The sequence below is a fragment of the Phoca vitulina genome, unplaced genomic scaffold, assembly GCF_004348235.1.
Source record: "Phoca vitulina isolate PV1807 unplaced genomic scaffold, GSC_HSeal_1.0 scaffold13, whole genome shotgun sequence".
Lineage (NCBI taxonomy): Eukaryota > Metazoa > Chordata > Mammalia > Carnivora > Phocidae > Phoca > Phoca vitulina.
This window is the reverse complement of record NW_022589716.1, coordinates 2,290,551-2,309,188: the sequence shown is the minus strand read 5'-3', so window position 1 is coordinate 2,309,188 and position 18,638 is coordinate 2,290,551. Positions and strand designations below refer to the sequence as shown.

The window sequence follows — 18,638 nt, the reverse complement described above, 5'->3', positions numbered from 1 at the left end:
TCAGGTATACATTTGTTCATATGGTGGTCGGGAGGAAAAGATTCAGTATTGTTAAGTAAAATTCAGGGCCCAGGTCATGTGGCCTTGTGCTCAAGGGACAGTAGGGCCTGAACTTAAGGAAGTAGGACAGGGCGGTGGGCTTGATCCAAAAGCCCCAAATCTCCCAGCTTGGCTGGCAGAGTCACCTCATACTTGCCCTTCCTCCTCCGCATGTCCTTCTACTTGTCCATCCCCTTCTTCCAATTTCATTTCTCTCCTTTGCTTCTGTTCTCCACATTTTTTCCCCAACAATCCTTTGCTCAAGTTCAGTTTTTAGCTGAATATTTTGGAAACACAGCCTAAAATGTACTGGTTATACAATTGACTAAGGGGGTGAGGGATGGGAGTGGAGGAAAGGGATCTGGCCACACTTGGTCACTGCTGAATCCGAGAGGGGGCACACAGGGGTGTACTTTTGGGGTACGTTTTGAAACTTTCTGTAACAAAATGGCAAAAAACATTTTACACTCTATGGACCTGACAAGGAAAGATCATTCATATTAAGTTAGAAAAACAGTGACAAGACACATCCCATACCCTGATAAACTGAGAAAAGACTGGAAGATTTTAGAACCATAAGCAAATAGTGATTTTCTCAGAGGGCAGGATGACAAGTTTTTGTTGCTCTAATTTTACAGAGCTAACATCACGTTCTGGGTTAAAAATTTAAAAAAACAAACAATAACAGCTGTACAAGGGCTGTGAAAGCACAAGTGTATGTCAGAAGTTTGAGTTGGAGGGTAAAATCAGGAAAAGTGAAGAAAATCTTCCTTTTTGGGGAGGCTGAAAACTCCAGGGCGGAATGGGAGGAAACTATCTCCATAGAGCTGAACCCCTCTGAAAGCTGAACCAAGAAGGACCCTGGGGAAATCCCTCAGAATCTGCTCCGGAAGCAGCTGGAAGGCTTGTGATAGGGAGAAGCTGCCAACCCCCAGTAGACAGATGACTCTTCTGGCAAGCAGAGGGAAGTCAGCAAATGCTTCACTCTCAGCTGGGAAACTTGATACCAAGTTAAGATGTGGAGCAAATAAACAAACCCAAAAGGCCACAGCAGGCTGAGGATAAAAGTACCTGTAACCTGTATAACAAAGCATTAATATCTTTAATATACAAAGAATTATTAGAGATCAATAAGAAAAAGATAAACTCTCCTGAAAAGTAGGTAAAAGCCATGAACATGCAATTCACTTAAAAAACAACAACAAAAAGCACAAACATAAAAATGGCCAATAAACATATTTTTAGGTTCAGTGTAATCATTAATGAAATTCAAACTGAACAATGAAATGTGTGTGTGTCTCAAATTGACATTTTTTCTTTTGTGAAAATTTCTAGTGTTTGGAAAGGATATGGAGAATATGCACAAATGCTGCTAATGGGAGTGTAAAAAAAAAAGCCCAGCTTTTCTGGAGAGGAATGAGGTGGAGGTATGAGGGTTATAAAAGCCTTGAAATGGTGCATATGCTTGACTCTGAAATTCCACTAGTAGACATTTATCCAATGGGAATGAGGACTGAGGTGTCCAAAGACTCAGCTGCGGAATGTTCTAGGAGCAGGCAGCGGGCAGAGTGACTGGACCTCGGTACCAGAGCCTGGCTGCTCAGGGCAAGTTCCTCTCTGAGCCTCAGCTTCCTCATCTGTAAAATAGAAAGTGTCATCAGGATGCCAAAACACATCAAATGCCTGGCACAGAGTAAATGCTCTGTAAATGGAAGCCTAGCAAAAGAAACTGAGCAGAAAATGACAAGCGCCCAGAAGATACGTGGGCCAAGGAGAGGAACAAAGTTTCACAGAAAAGAAGCTAAAAACAGTTCTTAAACACACAAAAAGATGCTTAATCTCATCTCCAACAAGACATGCTCATAAAAATGATGCCAAGATGCCATTATTCACTCAGAAGATCTGAGAAATCCTGAGTCAGCTGGTAGCCTGTGCAGTCTGTGGGGAAATGGGCCACCTGCACACAGGTAAGGGTCACCAGGTGGGACCAGACTGGTGGAGAGTGCTCTGGAGACTGCTGTTGAAACACCAAACACAAATGCTCAAAACCCTGAGATTTCATACTGGGGGATTTACCCACAGAGACCTGCACTTGCCTGGAAAGTATGTACAAGGTCATTCCCTGTAACATTAACAGTTAGTTGGAAGACTAGAAGCAAAATGGCCATCATTGGTTAGATTCTGGTCAAATAGATTAAGGGGCCCATTTGCAATCCCTCATTCTCACTTGCGAATCCCCAAATATTCTGACACCTAGAAGTCTTTCTAAGACAGTTTAATCTCCATTTATCCCAGCACTTATGTATATTCATCAGTTTATCTACAGTGATCAACTACGGGAGGCTACCCCAGATCAGCAATGTATTAGTGTATCAGTTAGCTATTGCTGTGTAACAAATGATCCCAAAAGTTAGCAGCTAAAAACAACACATATTATCTCAGAGTTTCTGTGGCTGAAAAATGTGGGAGCTGCTTAGTTGGCTCTCCCAACAGCAATACACAAGGGGATTGAGCTGTGAGCTGTTCCAGAATCCCTGCACCTGCCCTGGATTCTGAACATCCAGGTTATAGCCGTCCTGCCCACTGGTCTGCTTCTAGTTGGACCAGTTGTTTTCTGCCCCATTTCAGGGAAGTCCCCATGACACATTTCCATCTCACGGCTGGAGTTGAGGATCCCTGCCCCACCAGCAGTGTCAGCTTCAGCCCTACATGCATTTACTGCTCCAACAAAGAGCTCGCTGTAGGATCCTGCAGTAGGCCAGGCTGCCCTGGCCCTGAGCCTGGCTCCCTATACCCATCTCCCAGAGCAGCCCTTGTTGTGGTGGACCCAAGGCTCCCATCACCACAATCTCCCCTTGCAGTGTTGGGAACTGGTAGCTGCTGGGAGAGACTCCATGGAGTCCTAGTCCCGGCAAGACGAAATGGGACACAAATTCCTATGCATGCCAGAGAGTACCTCTGTGGCTCAGACAAACACTGGCTCCCCATTGCCCTTTTACCATGAGCTTGGCCAACCTGGCTGGGTCAGGGGATAAGATATATATGCTGTTCCATCCAGGAATCCACACTTACAACCATCCCTTACACCCCATGCCAGGCCCCACTACCCCCCAACAATTCACTGGCATGGCCCAAGGGCTTTTGAGGTCCTCACCTACTCCTGTCTGGTCCCATGGGGCCTCCGAGCAGCCATCCAGAGTGCAAGACACGTCACTGGCACCAAGGGCCTTTTTCAATTCTAAAGCGAGAGATAAAACCTTGGACCCACCTGGGGATTCCATGCATTCTCTCTGAGAGGCCACAAGAGGGCAAAGGATGGGAGGAAATGTCTCAACCAGGAACCCATATTCAAATAAGCCTCTCTCCATGTCTGTGCCCATGGCAGACATTGCTAGCCAATCCCCACACTTTCATTGAGCCCCCTACCAGCCCCACCTGCCAACACAGCACTCCAAGCAGACATTACAAGTCAATTAAGGACATGTAAAACCTCTAGGAAAAGAAACTCTCTGAAGTTAGCTGTTTCTGGATTTTTTTTTTTTCCAATTAGAGAATAGCTTTTTCTCCATTAAAATATCCCTTTTCTAAGGGAATTTAGTTCTTTTTGTTTGGATGCCCAAAGACCAAGGACATCCTCACCCTCATTTCCTGGCTCCCAGAACCCTACTGTCTTTGGTTTTCTCCCAAGAAAGAGGAGAGCTGCCTGAGTCCATCCTTCACCTCCAGGACTGTGCCCTCAGCCTCCTCCCTGGCTTCCAGGATGGTTACTGTTGCCCTCTGCTCACACACTCTCCATGGCTCCCCCTTGCCTGCTCAATAAAGCCTAACCTCCTCTGCCTGTTATTTCAGGCCCTGCACACCTGCCCTGGCAGCCCCCAGCCTCCTCTCCTTCCATTCTCCTTCATGTCCTCTGCATCAGCCATGTGGATGCCATGACATGCCCTCAGTCTCACATCGCTCATCCCAGCACACATCTCTGCAGTCTCAGGCATTAGGTCATGAACAAACTGATGAAGCAAGAAGGAAAAGAGATGGTTCTGGAGCTGCTCCACAGCCCAGAAGATCCAAGAACTCTGGGGGTTTCAATGTCAGCCCAGAAAGAACAGGGAGTGGTTACTGAATGAATAAATATAAATGTCTACCCCCAGTTTCTGAATTTTGCCTCCTTCCCCTCATCCTGAGAACTCCTACACACCCCTCACAGCCTTGCTCCAATGCCCCCTCCTTTAAGGAACTTCCATCACTGCCCCTCGAAGACTCACTCACCCTAGTCCCCATCTGTCCCAGTCCTACCCTGGGGCTAGTGTTAACAGAAAGTAAGAGGTGATGGGGAACGTGGTAGAGCATTGTACACACAGCCAGGGGTCACCAGGCTTCCTTGAGCCATAGAGGAATGGGGCTCACCTCTGTCAATCCTTTGCAGCAGGACCCCCTGGACAATGTCTTTAGAGATGCCCTCGATGGTCAGGGCCGGGCTACCCACGGCAAGGACGTCTCCTTCGAACTCAAGCAGCTCCTGGAACAGAGGCGGCTGAGGGGCTGGGCTGGAGGGGAGGGTTGCAACTTTGACCCTGATTAGCGGGGGGGACCTTGGGACTAAATTTCCTCATCTCTACAATGGACTCCTTGATCCATATTCCCTCAGGTTGTTGTGGGGATCGGTGAAACACAGCACATCACATCTCAATGGGAATAGTGCGGCTATCTCTGCTAGCCCTCCCACCCAACTGCCTCGGCGAGAGGATCTTGTCAGCAACTGAGGCAGACCCCTGCCTGGCACCCCTGTGTGACCAGGCCCTTGTGACCTTCTCTCTTGCCCCCTTCCTACGCCCTCACTCACCGAGCTCCAGCCATGCGCGCCTCCTCACTATTCCTCCCACACACCGGGCACCGTCTGACCTCAGGGTCTTTGCACGTGCTGTGGCCTTCTGCCTGGACCACGCTTCCCCGGGACACGGCTCATGCCCTCGGTTCACTGCTTCTCAGGTATCATTCTCACCGAGAGCCTCCCTGACCACTCGGCAAACCCCCCAACACACACACATTCCCTCTTTGCCTCCTCCCTTCCCTGAAGCCCATGTCACCCACTGATATACGATGCCTGGGCCCCCACCGCAGCTCTCAAATGACAGACGCTGAGCACTCTCATGGGAGAAGCAGAGGGCATCGTGGGAGCCCAGAAGAGCCATCCACCCCAACCACAGGGCTTAGGGAACAAGAGTCTCTTATGGTCACAGTGACTCCGAGGGAGAGAGCACTCTGCCCACTTTATAGAAAGAGACAGACACTTGGTTGTCCTCTAGGATATGCACGCGCGTGCCCTCTTACTCACCACTTTGCAGCTCCCCTCCAGCTGGTGCAACACAAAGGGCAAGAAGATGCAGAGTAGCCACCCGCGGATGAACTTGCTCTGCGCCGAGCTGCTGTCCGACTGGAACTTCTGCCGGACACACACAGCGGCCGGTCCAGTGGCCATCGGAGCAGCCAGGCCCACTCCCATGCCCTCCCGGCGGACCTCACCTTCAGCACACGTCCCCGGACTTTCTCCAGCTGCTGGGCAGCCTGGGTGCAGTCCAGGGCTGTGGTCAGACCCTGGTCCGCCAGCTGTAGGAAGGTGGTCACGGCGTCGGCCATAAGCTGCAGGAAGAGCATCTGATAAGCCCCCTGGGAATCCATGCTGCGGCCTTCTGGGCCCTGCGACTACCTGGCTGACCCTTCTCAGCATCCAGACTGACCCGACCGGCCACTTTTCCCCAACCTCCTTTTTGTTTCAAGAAACAGCATCTCCCTCCACTCAGGACTTGGGAGTCAGGCAATCAGTGGGAACCTATGTGTAATCTAGCAGAAAGTGCCCTCCCCTCCGGAAGATGGTGCCAGGGTGCTCAGTCTGGGGAGCAGAGAGCTGGTCGGAGTTCAGCCTCCTTGTCTGAGTGCTCTTGTGCAGTGTACAAATTGAACAACTGTACTAGGCAGCACTTGGTCTTCTCAATCCCTGTCTCCTTCACTCACCATGTCAATTAGCAGGTCCCATTCCCTTGGCCTTCAAACACACCCCACTTCTCTCCATCAACAGCACCCATTCTGGTTCAGGCCTCCTTCCTGCCTCTTCTACTCCTGCCCCCAACAGTCCCCCTTCCGCAGGTAGGGCTTCCTAAATCTTGAATCTGATCACACCCCTCACCTGCTCACACACCTGCTGGCGCTCCCCATTGCCCTCAGGACAGAGCCTGGCCCCTTAGCCCCATATTCAAGTCCCTGACCTATCTGCCCATCCACCTTGCTGGCACATCTCCCACCTTTCTGCCCTCGATTGAAACCTACAACCCAATTTCTCTAAATGGCTTCATTTCCTCCACATGCAGGCAAACTCCCTCACCTCTGGGTGCTGATCCACAATTTTCGCTCTACCCAGGACATACCCCACCCCCATTCTTCCCCCTGCTGTCTCAGTTCAGAAGTCCTCTCCTCCTGGAGGTCCTCCTAACTGGAGATGAATCGAGCACCTCCTCAGGGCTCCCATAGCACCTCGTGTGTCCGCACCACAGCCCTGTCCACCACATGTGAGCCCAGTGAGGGAGGCTAGGTCTGTTGGTCATCACGGTCTCCCTAGCACCTGTTCAGTGGACTCTGCTGCCCCTACCTCCTTCAGCCTCCCTCTCCCCCTCACCTGCTGTGCGAGATCCTGGGCCCCAAACACCAGGCTTTGTGTTCCAAAGAAGCCAAATGGCACCACCAGCTGCCCCAGGTGCCCCTGGCTTCGCTCAGCCTCATGGTAGCAGGTCTGCATCAGCTCTGGGTCCCACGGCATCTCCCCAAATGAGTAAACCTGGGCTCCAATGGCAGGCAGGTGAGAAAAGCACCATCAGTTGATGGAAAAGCAGGGCCAAGGACCTCACAGCCAATTCATAGTAGGAGAAATGCAAATGGAAATACATCCCACCTCAGTCATTACCCTCAAAATGCATAATAAAAGTAACAGGTATGGTGTGATGGACATAAAATGGTAAAACCTGAAAAAAATGGGTAACATGCAGTGCTGGCATGACTGAGAGGAAATAGGCACACTCAGCCCTTGTCACATCTACACCCACCACCTGATGCCCTCTCTGTGCTGGGGGGCTCTGCAGCTGCAGAAATGAAGTAATCCAATATGGTCTTTGGCCTCAAGGAGCTCACAGAAAAGTTGGGGGAGATAAACTATAGACAAACAACTACAGGGGCATGTAAACCCATCTGTGAGGAAGGAAACACAAGTAGCTGTGGATGCAGAGAGGGAGCAGGGAAAGTTCCTGGAGGAGATGATTATGAAACAGAAGCTTAATGAGTTGAAGTTTTCCTGGCTCTTAGTAGGTCTTCATTTAATAACAGAAGAACTGAGGTGACCTGTGGAGCAGAATTCACTGGCTTAGGGAATGGGGTGGGCTCCAACAACAAGGGAATGGGAAGAGGAGGAATTTGAGGGTAGGTGACTCCAGACTCATGTTGCTAAAATGCTACTCTTGTCATTTTACTCCTCCCCCAACCATGTTTTAAACTGTGCCCCCAGTGACCATAGCGTGGTGATCTACAACAAGTAAAAAGCAGCCTAGAACAAAGTTCAAGAAAGGTTTCCAAAAGAGATTTTCAAACAGAAAGATGAAAGAGTTCATGCAACTCTTCTGTAAATTTAACACACTGCCGGTCCATCAGATGAACACCCCCCCACACACACACACACACGCACACACTGGAGCTCACCTCCTTGCGCAGCTGCGTGCCAGAGGAGTTCCCACGCAGATGGCGAGACAGGCGGTCCATGCCCTGAGCTAGGAGGGTCTGCACTGCCGAGAGCACGGCTTCCATGGTGCTCAGCAGCTTTTGCGTGACCAGGGACAGCTGTGTGTCCACCTTCCCGCGCAGGCACGACTCCAGGGGGCGCTGGACCTCGACTGGGAGTGGAAGACACTAGCCTGGGTCTCCTCCACAGGGGCTCCGCAAAGGGGGTGGAGGCGGCTCTGGGCTCAGCACGAGGAGGACAGGAGCTCAGACTCTGAGCACCCTCTTCTATCATTTCACACCAGAGAAAACTGAGGCTTTGAGAACGGCAGCAATCAGCTCAAAGTCCCACGCCTCAGAGGGAGAGTCCGGATTCCAACCCGGTTCTCTTGGTTACTGAGCGGAGTGGGAGCCTCCGCCATCTGACCGGGATATCCCCGGTCAGGTCTGCCACTGCCTGTGCCTCCACCAGTCTCCCGACTAGGTGTCCCTCTCTCCATTCCTAACCCAACGCCCTTCCACGCCCGGACCTCCCTCTTGACCCCGCCCTTGTCTCGCATCCTGGAGCCTCGGCCACGACCAGACTCTCACTGAGACTCAGTCCCTTGTGCCCGCCCGCCCTTTCTTCCCCTTCCTTCCCCCCCTCCCCCACCCCGCCCCGCCCCCGCCCCTGCCCCTGCTCTGCCCAGCTGGGTCTCGGGTCGGGATTCTCGGCCCCACCCCTTACACCCACCCGGTTCGCTTGCCACCTCTCAGGCTCTCGTCCCCGCCCCTGCCTGCCCAGGCCCCGCCCCCCGGGCTCACCCCGCAGCCTCCCCGCCAAGCGCTCCTGCTGCCGCAGTATCTGGTCCACGTCGGGCCGGAGGGTTTTCTCCAGGACCGCGAGCAGCTCGTCCTTTTCCGGCTGGAAGGCGCGGAGCCCGGCGGAGGCCCGGGCCAGGACGGCGGCGTGCACTGCGTCTAGGAGCTGCCCGGCCCGGCCGAGGGGACCCCACACGGGCCAGAGGCGCGGGAGGGAGCCGAGATGGGGCGGGGGTGCGAGAACAGAGAGACGGAGACGCAGAGAGACGCAGAGAGAGTTTAGGGGACAGTGGCGAGGAGGGGGGAGATGGGCCCCCGGGTCCGCCCCCCCCCCCCGTGTCCCGGCCCCACCTCCGCGACCCCGCGCCTACCTCGGTCCAGGCCCAGGCACGGTTGCGCCCGGGTCCCCGCAGGCCGGGCAGGGTCTGGGCTCGCAGCGCGGGCAGCAGCTCCCGCATCAGCACCCCGGTCAGCACCTGCGGGAGAGGGGACCGTGAGCGCTGCGGCGGGCCTAGAGGGTCCCGGGGACGGCCTTGCTTGGCACTGACCTCGGCGTCCGAGCCCAGGGTCACATCGTCGTCGCCAAAGTGGCCTTGGTGCCGTCGATAGAGTCTTACGGCGTCCAGGAAGGCACGGGCAGCGGGGGCCTGACTTCGCTGCAGGACTGAGGGGGCAGCTCCTCAGTGCCAGCCCACTCCTCCCCTGCTCTCACCTCCGTCTGGCTCCCTATCGCCCCGGGAAGGAAGCCCTCGACCTCCTCACCAGGTCCCAGAACGCCCAAGGCTCACCCATCTCCTGACCCTTGCACAAGCAGTGCCCTCTGCAGGGAACACGGTGCCCCAGGACCATCACCCGCCCATAAGGCACCTTTATAATACGATTTAGGAAAAAGCATCCGCTGTGGACAGTCACAGCCCGGGCTGCCCCTCCACATAGGTACATCTGTGCACTCAACAACCTGCTCAACATATGTGTCGGTCCTGTTCCCCTTCTTCACCTAGCTGGCCCCTTATCCTTGTCAGACCCCAGGCTTGACTTCCCTTCCTCCCCTCCTCCGAGTAGCCCTTCCTGATCTCCCAGGCTAAGCCGCCACAAGGCTGTGTCCCCAGCGCAGCCCTGCAGCCCAGGTCACTTGTAACTGTCAGTTGTCGCTTCTGTCTCCCCCCACAATCCATTTCATGAAGAAACTAGACACTTGGAGACGATGACCCCATGGCCAGCAGGGGCAGCTACCTTACCTCAGACTCCAAGACCCACAGCTGCCTGGCCTTTCCCAGGACCCACCTGTGCCACGAAGCCGGATGCCACCCTGTAGGGCTAGCCTCCAGGCTCGCTGCGCTTCTCCCGTGGCTGCAGAGAAACAAAGGTGCCGGCGGAAGGGGTGCTGCAGGAATAGGGGGAAGTTCACCGGCATTTCCAGGAGGGGGTCAGACTCTTCCTGCGTATGCTCTCCTGCAAGCGGGCAGAGGAGATTGTGTCTTCATTCACGCACTCACTCTACAATCATTCATTCACTAGAAGAAAACACCCATGACACGCTTAGAGGAGCCCCCAGCGTGGGCAGTTGCTCAATAAGGATGAACCACGCTTTCATAATTGCACTCTCCTGATTCTAGCTCAGTCCCAGAGGGAGGTGGGCCCATGGCAGACAGACATCAGCAATCCATCCCAGCATTGTTTCCCAGCCTCAGGATCCTCCTTAACCCGGAGGCCTGGGCAGCCACCACCAATCAAGCTGAGTGGGCCCGTGATCTGAGCCCTGCTTGCCCTGGGGGCTCAGCCAGGTCCAGATTCAAACCCCGCCAAATCATTTGCTAGCTCTATGTGTAGGGCGCAGTTTTTCTATCTGAACCTCGGGTTTCCTGCCTATAAAATGGGCTTAAAAGTGATACCAATGAGGTATTATTGGGAGGACTGTTGGGGGGATTGTTGCGGGGGGACAAAATGAGTGAATTTCTTTTTGGTTAATTAATTTGGGGTGTCCTAAATCCTCAGTGTTTGGTTCTGATTTCCAGAGTGATAGATGGGACCACAGGAAGATGCAGGAATCCGGAAGGCAGAAATCGCTGGTCACCCCACCCCTTCAACCGCAGCCCACCCACCAGTGCCCATCTCCCCATATGCTCGCCGAACCCAGGTTTTATTGTTTTACCCTTGCTACTTCGATTCTGGTCCAATGTTCTAAGTCTCCTTCTCTCTCTGATGAGAGTGGATATTTCTCTTGCTAGAGCTGGGGTGCTCACCCAAAGGCAATACTGCCCTCAGCGGATACCTGATGATGTCTGGAGATATTTTTGATTGTCACACCTCTCATGGGGGGGGCGGGGTGCTACTGCCATCAAGTGGGTGGAGGCCAGGGATGTTGTTCAACATCCTGCAATGCACAGGGTGTCCCCTTCCCTGCAAAGAATGATTTGTCCCCAACTGTCAACAATTCTAAACTAAAGAAACCTGCTCTTGAGGTCCCAGGAAACTTACCCGAGGAGACTGGGCAGAGAGTATCCAACAGGTGGAGATATTCACGCTGGGAAGTCAGGACAGTATACCCTGTCAAGGCCATGGAACCCAAGGGATGGCCCCCATTTTCATATTCCTATGAAAGGCATCCAGAGAACCAGCTTGGGACAGGTCTAAACGGTGCCTTCCATGTCCCAACTGTGGGATCGGGGGAAGGCTTAGGGCTAGCTAGGGAAGTCCTCCACCCACTTTCCCTCGCTCCCTGTAGTCAAGCACCCAGCACCCACTGTGTGCTAGGCTAGTCCCAAATATTGTCTGAGGATTATTTCACTAAATCCTCACAGCCCCGTGTGGCCTGGACCACCATCATCCCATTTCACAGAGGTGGAAACTGAGTCCCAGGGGCACAAATGACCTGCCCAAATTCCCAGCCAGATGTGATACGCAGAGGCCTCTCACAGTTTCAACCTCAGCTCTGCTGATGACCATGTGTAAATCCCTACTCCTGGCCTGGACCTCAGTTTACCTACCCAGCCCAGCAAGAGATGGTCACCCATCCCAGGCCAATCTCATAGGGACCCTCAATTCATACTAGGTAACTGAAGAAAGGAAAGAGGACCATGTTGGGAGCTGGACCCCAAACCCATGCTGAGGGGAGTGGGATGGTGAGGCCAGAACGGAAGAGACAAGAGACACTTGCTTACCTCCCTGTGGCTGAACCACTCCAGGCGGCCATCCCCACGCAGGACACAGAAGATCGGCTGCCACCGAGGTGGGTGGCCCCCAAACCGGGTCAGAGGCCCTCGGTACTCCCGGACTCGGGGAAGCTTCTGCAGGAGGAGGGGCCGATGGATGTCAGGGGCACAAACCAGTGTCCCCATGTCCAGACCACCTGTAGAAAGCATCCTCCATCCATCCCAGCCTCCACCAAGTACAGGGAGGTCGGGTGCTGTTGCTATGGCACCTCTGTTCTTTCTCACATGCTGAGAGCATGCACTTGTTTGTGACACTTCCACATACAAACTGATTTAATCCCCCACAGCCCCCACTTGGAAGCGGACTGTTCCCCACTTGAGCCTCAGAGGAGACCCCAGCCCTGGCCAACATCTTGATTGCAGCCTGTGAGAGACCCCAAAAGAAAGAACTCGGGAGGCTGTGTCTAGATTCCTGACCCACAGCAACTGTAAGGTAATACACGTGGGTTGTCTCCAGCCACTGACGGTGTGATGTGTTGTTACGCGGTGTTAGCTAACTGATACAAGAGGGATTGGTGGGTCATGGAGCAGGTGTAGTTCGCCTTCATTCGAAACAGCCAGTCCTCTGTCCACAGACCCCTCCCTTGGGCAGGGTGGGACATCACTTTATTATCTTTGTTACTCTTCTCACTACCTGGCCACCTGAATTGTGTGCATTTTGTTTCATCACTGGGTCCCAGAGCAAGGCCCAGTGCCCAGATGGTGCTCGATAAATATTCGATGAAAAAATTAACTGTATTTGTGATGTTTTCATTCTTCGATGGGGCAGTAGAAACTCAGGTGTTTGTTGAATGATTCTCCAAACTTTCTCTGAGGCCTGAGATTTTTCATAATAATATTGTTAGAACATTGTTATAGAGGGGTGCCTGGGTGGCTCAGTCGGTTAAGTGTCTGTCTTCGGCTCAGGTCATGATTCCAGGGTCCTGGGATCGAGCCCCGTGTCTGGCTCCCTGCTCAGTTCTCTTGCTCTCTCTCTCTTCCCACCTCTCTCGCTATCTCTGTCTCTGTCTCTCTCTCAAATAAAGAGATAAAAAATTTTAAAAACTTAAAAAATAAAATAAAATCCTTTAAAAAAACATTGTTATAGGGGCACCTGGGTGGCTCAGTCATTGAGCGTCTGCCTTCGGCTCAGGTCATGGTCCCAAGGGTTCTGGGATCGAGCCCCACATCGGGCTCCCTGCTCAGCGGGAAGCCTGCTTCTCCCTCTCCCACTCCCCCTGCTTGTGTTCCCTCTCACTGTGTCTCTCTCTGTCAAATAAATAAATAAAATCTTTAAAAAATTTTAAAAAAAGTTATAGAAATGATATATAAAATAAGTATATGATAAAATGTTCAAACTGAAGCAAGGGGAAATCCCCCACCCTGCTTGAACCCCAATGTCAACTGTGCCCGGGGCCCAGGTGGCCAGAACCTACAGGTGGCAAAAGGTGCAGGTGGGACGACACCTGGGGTCCTGTGATGCCCCAAGCATGACAGGGAGAGCCCCAGGTGAGAGAAGGCTCTGTGTCCACAGGGTGGGGGAAGCCTCCAGCCCAGGGCAGGCACAACTGGGAAAAGAGGCATCTGAGAAAGATGGGAAGACTGAGAGCCCTTGATTGGGGCAGGGACCCAGGGTCAGTAACCAGCGTGGACTCCAGGTTCAAATCATGCCTTGCCTCTTCCTGGCAGGGTGACCTCAGGCAGGTCACCTCACCTCTCTGTGCCTCAGTTTCCTCACTGGTCGAAGACTCATTTCGCAGGCTGGTGAGGACTGGGGGAGTCGTACGGGGCACGTGGAGCCATTTGTTGGCTCAGGAGACATCTGGAGCTGAGCCAGGCAGCTCCACACTCTTAAGTTCCATCGATAAACTCTTCTTGAGCTCCTACTCTGTGCAGGTACCAGGTGAGCACAAGGGATATGGGGGAGGGGGAGGGGGACAGACCTGGCCCCTGCCCTCACAGGGCAGACAAGTGAGGGAGGCAGATGTGTGACCCAAGGCTTCCCTGGAAAAACAGCGGGATGGGGATCCCAGAGGAAGCACCCAAACCAGGAAGGGGCTGTGGTGATCAAGGAAGGCTTCTTGGAGGAAGCGTGGCTGGAGCATGAGGAAGAACAGGAAGAAAGCACCAGGCAGAGGGCCCCACATGTGCAAAGGTTTGAGGGTCCAATGGGCATGCTTTTGCATGGGCTGTCCCCTCTGCCTAGAATTCCCTTCCCACTCTGGCTTCCAGATCTGGTTCTTTCTCATTTGTTACATCTCAGCTCAGAGGGGCCCTCCCTGCACCCCAACCCCCTGCCCCCCAACACTTCCTTTCATCTTGTCTTCATAGCACCTATCAGAAGTCATCCTGCATCATGACCTGTTAACTTGCTTGCTCATTTCTCCCCCCAACAGACTGTGAGCCTGGAGGGGGGTGCAGAGCAGGATCTTCGACCACCACTGCTGTGCCGCCCCCCCACCCCCCCCACCCCCGGTGTCTAGCCTAGGGCATGGTCTGCAGTAGGCGCCCAGGGAATGTTTGTTCAAAGAATGAATTTTTAAACAGTCTCCTCAGGTCTTGGCGCCCCCTAGGGTCAAGGTGGAAGGAGGCCCCCAACTGAACCAAAGCCGCCCCCCCCAGCTTCCCTCACTCAGCCCCCCTCCCTTTGCGGCACCCACTTTACTGCGCATCAGCTGGCATCCGGCTGGCTCCCGGGGCTCCAGCTCACGGGAGATCTGTCGCAGGACAGAGGCTCCCAGCTGCCCGCGGTAGCAGGGCAGGAAGTTCCTCAGCAGGGTGTCCACCTGGCCTGCAGGGGCAAGGGGACAGTAAGGTGGTGGAATCAGGCCCTGGAGACCTGCCTGGGGAGGCCAGAACAGGCAGAGAGGCCCCTTGTGAGCTCCCGCCATCGCCCCAAGGGTGCCCAACAAGACGTGCTCCAAATTCCACTCACTGTCCAGACTGTTTCTATCCACGTGGGGGCAGGGGGCGGGGGAATTAAGTGACTCAGGGTTAATTTGTAACTGATGCACAATAAACTTTAATTGCATAAAGCATACAATCTGATGAAATCTGACACCTTTACACACCCAAGAAACTATCACCACGATCAAGATAATGAACTAATCCATCCCACCCAAGTTTCCTCTGGCCCCTTCCCTGGGGAGAGTTTCAAAATCTTTTAAAAGCCTCACCCTAGCACCAGAGAACTTTCTGCATCCTGATAGGAAGTGATCACACAAGTGTTAAAGTCCTTCAAGCTGTTCCCCTAAGATGTGTGCACTTGGCTGTATCTAAGACATAAATCCATCCTGCTGCCTGGAATGTGGACCTAATGGCTGGAGCTTCAGCAGTCATTATGCGCCACGAGGTGGCCTTAGGCACAGAAGCCACACATGGTAGAACCATGATGTGGAAGGAGTTCAGGTGTCTAACTTTTACCAGGTTGCCTGCCACTGTACCTCTCTATAGGCAAGAGAAATAAATCTTTATCTTGTTTAAGCACCTATAGGGAAAAAAAACAACAACATGGCATAGAGTAATTTACTGAATCTTCACAATGGTTCCATGAGGTAGGCATTATTGCTATTCCTGTTTTACAGATAAGAGAATGAGACCTAGAGAGACGAAGTCATTCACCCAAGGTCACACAGAGAGTGAAGGCAGGGCTATGGTGCGAACTTGGATGGTCTGGGTCTGAGTGTTTGCAAGACACGCCACATGCCTGTGGACATGCTGTTCCCCCTATCTAGGATGCTTTTCCCACATCTCCCACCCACCAACTCCATCACAACCCTCTAGCCCTGGCTTGACCATTATCTCCTCAGTGGGCAATTACCCACCCCTTCTTCTTCCCCCGACTTGAGGAACCTACGGGTTTTCCCCTGTGCTTAGTCAACTGCCATTTTTGTAATGATAACTTGATCTTCTTTCCTGGTCTAGATCATGAACCCAGGAAGGGTGGAACCATTCTCAACCCCATTGTGTCCCCAGTAACCAGCACATACTAGGTGCTCAACCATGTAAAGCCACCAGCCCCCTCTTAGTCTCGAATCAGAAACTGAGCCTGTTTCCCCCTGCTTGTCCCTTCCCACCTAGGAAAATCACCCCAGGAGATCTGGCTGAGCCACCTCTCACCTGGTCCCTCGCCTTCATCCTGAACCCATGCCCTGAATAGGGTTACCAGATTTACCAATTAAAAATACAGGACACCAATTAACTGTGAATTCCAGATAAATTAGGTGTCATTTTTTAACATAAGTATGCTCCCATGCAAAATTTGGGACATACTTATACAAAACAAGAATATTCATCACTTATCTGGAATTCACATTAGTAGGGCATCCTACTACTTTAGTCAGACACACAGTGTCTGACAACCTTAGCCCTGAACCCCACCTGCCCCACTTCCCACCCGACCCCATGCCAGCTCACCCCTCAGGTGCTGTTGCTGCCGCTTGTCCAGGGGGCTCGAGGGCCGCCCACCCATCCTGCTGCCGTCTCTAGGGGTTCCCTCGAGAGCAAAGCAGACACTCCCTCCCCTCTCACAGTCCCCAGGTTTCTGGGTTCAGGGGCACCCTGGGAGCCAGGCAACTGGTGAGGGGCTTGGATGCTGCTGAGACCAGCTGCCTGGGAAGCCAGAGCATGGCCCCTGTGTGAATGTGTGTGTCGGGGGTGGGAGGGAATGCCCACCCCACTCCTACCCTGCCCTGCCCCACCCTGCACCTGCGTCCTCCTGGTTCCCCTGGGGCCAAGGCCTTCAGAACTGCTGGTTTCTGCGGGGGCTGCCCGGGCAGCCCCAGGGGTGGGTTGGGGGTATGGAAGACTAGAATCCTAGCTTTGGAGGAGGGATATGCAGGGCCAACACCAAGCAGGACTGGCAGCAGTTGGTATGTGGGGCAGAGAAGGGGGATGGTCAGGAATGGGGCGTCTAAATCCTGGTTCCCACTTCCACTGTGCCTACCCCCTGATGGGTGATGCTGGGTTCTGAGAGGATCCAGCACTGACCCAGCAGCCTTCAGCAACCTCAGACTGGGGAGGCAGAGCTGGACAGACACCCCCAGTTCCTGGGGTCAGTGCTGGGGCAGGGGGAGAAGGTGGGGGGGGGGGCTGTTGGTGTGCCATGGACTGGTGCGATGCGTCCCCTGTGTTCCTGTTTTGTCAGCCTGTTCTCAATCAATGCACATAGCTCTGGACTGGATCAGCCTAGTTGGATCTCCCTACCCCTTCACCTGTTTTTCCAGTGGCTGGGAGAGAGCAGCCCTCAGCTGGGTGAAGGAAGGAAGGGAGGGAAGGAGCAGAATCTGTGTTCCAGGCTGAAAATATGATCAAATGGGAGTCTCACAGGCTTTCAGATGAGGGGAGTGTTGTGTTCCAGTGGCCGGAATGTGGATGTGATGGCTGGAGCATGTGCAGTCCACCTTGGACCATGAGGTAAAACCCACAAAATGACAATGGCACAACTATGATGTAGGAACTGGGGGTCCGTCATCCCCAGAACTCTTGGAAATCTGAAACTCTACACCCATTAAACAGCTCCCCATTCTCATGACATTGCTCCACCAACCCTGGGTGTCCTCCCTCCAGAAAAAGAGCTAACCCTCCATTTTGTTTAAGCCACCAGGAACATCTGACTGTAATCCTCACCCATGCCCCAGGATTCATTTCTCCTCTCAACAAACATCACTCCTTGACAGCCTGAGTGTCATCCTTGAACTATGTGCCAGGGATGCAGAAGTGGGCAAAACTGACCGTGGTCCAGCTCCCATGGACCATCAGTTGGCACACCAACAAAACTGTCAGATAATGATAGAGGTAAGAAAGAAAAATAGAACAGGAAGAGGCAGAAAGTACCAGGGGTGGAGTGGGATTGGGGAGGTGATGTTGCACCGCGACCCAAAGCAAGTGAGGGCGACGCTGTGCAAAAAGCTGGAGAAAAAAAGAATACTGGGTCGTGGGCACAGCACACACAAAGGCCCTGAGGTGGGAATGTGTTTGACAGGTTCCAGTAGAGCACAAGGTAGGGAGGTTAGTGAGGGGCAGACACAAGCAGGTCGGGAGCAGGGAGATCTGTGGCTACAGGGAGAGGGTTGGAGAGGTAACATGTCCCAGAGGCCCCCCACATGGGGTCCCCATGTCTGTCTCATCACTTCCCTCTGCTTCTTGGCACCCCCCTCCTGAAACACTGGGGTCATGGCCACCTGCTGTTGCCTAAGCCTGTGGCTGGGTTGCTTTCTCTGCTTTTCTTCATGTTTCCACCCTGGCCCTGTCCCACTTCCTCACTCTCACATCTGAGCGACAGACCCAGACAAGATGTTGAAGGAAACTTCACTTTCTGTGGTTTTGGCTTCGGGGTTTCAACCCCCCCAGCCTGATCAGGTGCCTCTGCAGGATGCCCCCAGCCTCCAAACTTGGCAAAGCTCAAGCATGGCTGAGGGACCCCATGCACCCACCAGCCTCCCCCACGAGGCTGACGGGTGGGCCATGCACAGTCACACCCCAGGAAAACGCTACAGCGCCAGCACATCACTGACTGGGGCTGCTCGGCATATTCAAGGCTCTGAGAAGGCCTGCAGCAGAGCGGGACACAGAGGCTGCCACTGTCCGTGTGTGCGCAGGGAGAGCTCAGTTACGTGTGTAGTGGGCTGAATGGTGTTCCCCAAAAGGATATGTCCACAGGCTACTATCAAGAAAACCAAAACACGTGTTGGTGAGGATGGGAAGAAATTGGGATCCTTGTGCCCTGCTGCGATGGTACAGCCGCTGTGGAAAACAGTATGGGGGTTCCTCAAAATGTAAACGTAGAATCACCATATGAATCAGCCATTCCACTTCTAGGAATATCCCCGAAAGAACCAAAAGCAGGGTCTT

At 53.4% G+C, this 18,638-nt stretch overlaps 1 protein-coding gene across 2 annotated transcripts; it reads right to left on the bottom strand.

The window, feature by feature from the left end:
- Positions 1-1,276: 1,276 nt before the first annotated feature.
- Positions 1,277-16,361, bottom strand: NIBAN3 (niban apoptosis regulator 3). 2 transcript variants are annotated; one of them, XM_032412248.1, is made up of 15 exons: positions 16,203-16,361; positions 14,447-14,577; positions 11,757-11,882; positions 11,074-11,188; positions 9,880-10,047; positions 9,144-9,259; positions 8,967-9,071; positions 8,599-8,761; positions 7,777-7,967; positions 6,707-6,865; positions 5,560-5,676; positions 5,372-5,479; positions 4,444-4,555; positions 3,194-3,277; positions 1,277-1,676 (listed from the first exon to the last, which is right to left on the bottom strand). In XM_032412248.1, exons 1-15 carry the CDS (start codon positions 16,255-16,257, stop codon positions 1,570-1,572), a joined length of 1,857 nt encoding a protein of 618 aa, XP_032268139.1. In that variant the 5' UTR covers positions 16,258-16,361; the 3' UTR covers positions 1,277-1,569. The 2 variants fall into 2 exon arrangements, with proteins under 2 accessions (XP_032268139.1, XP_032268140.1); XM_032412249.1 differs by lacking the exon at positions 5,372-5,479.
- Between the last annotated feature and the right edge of the window lie 2,277 nt (positions 16,362-18,638).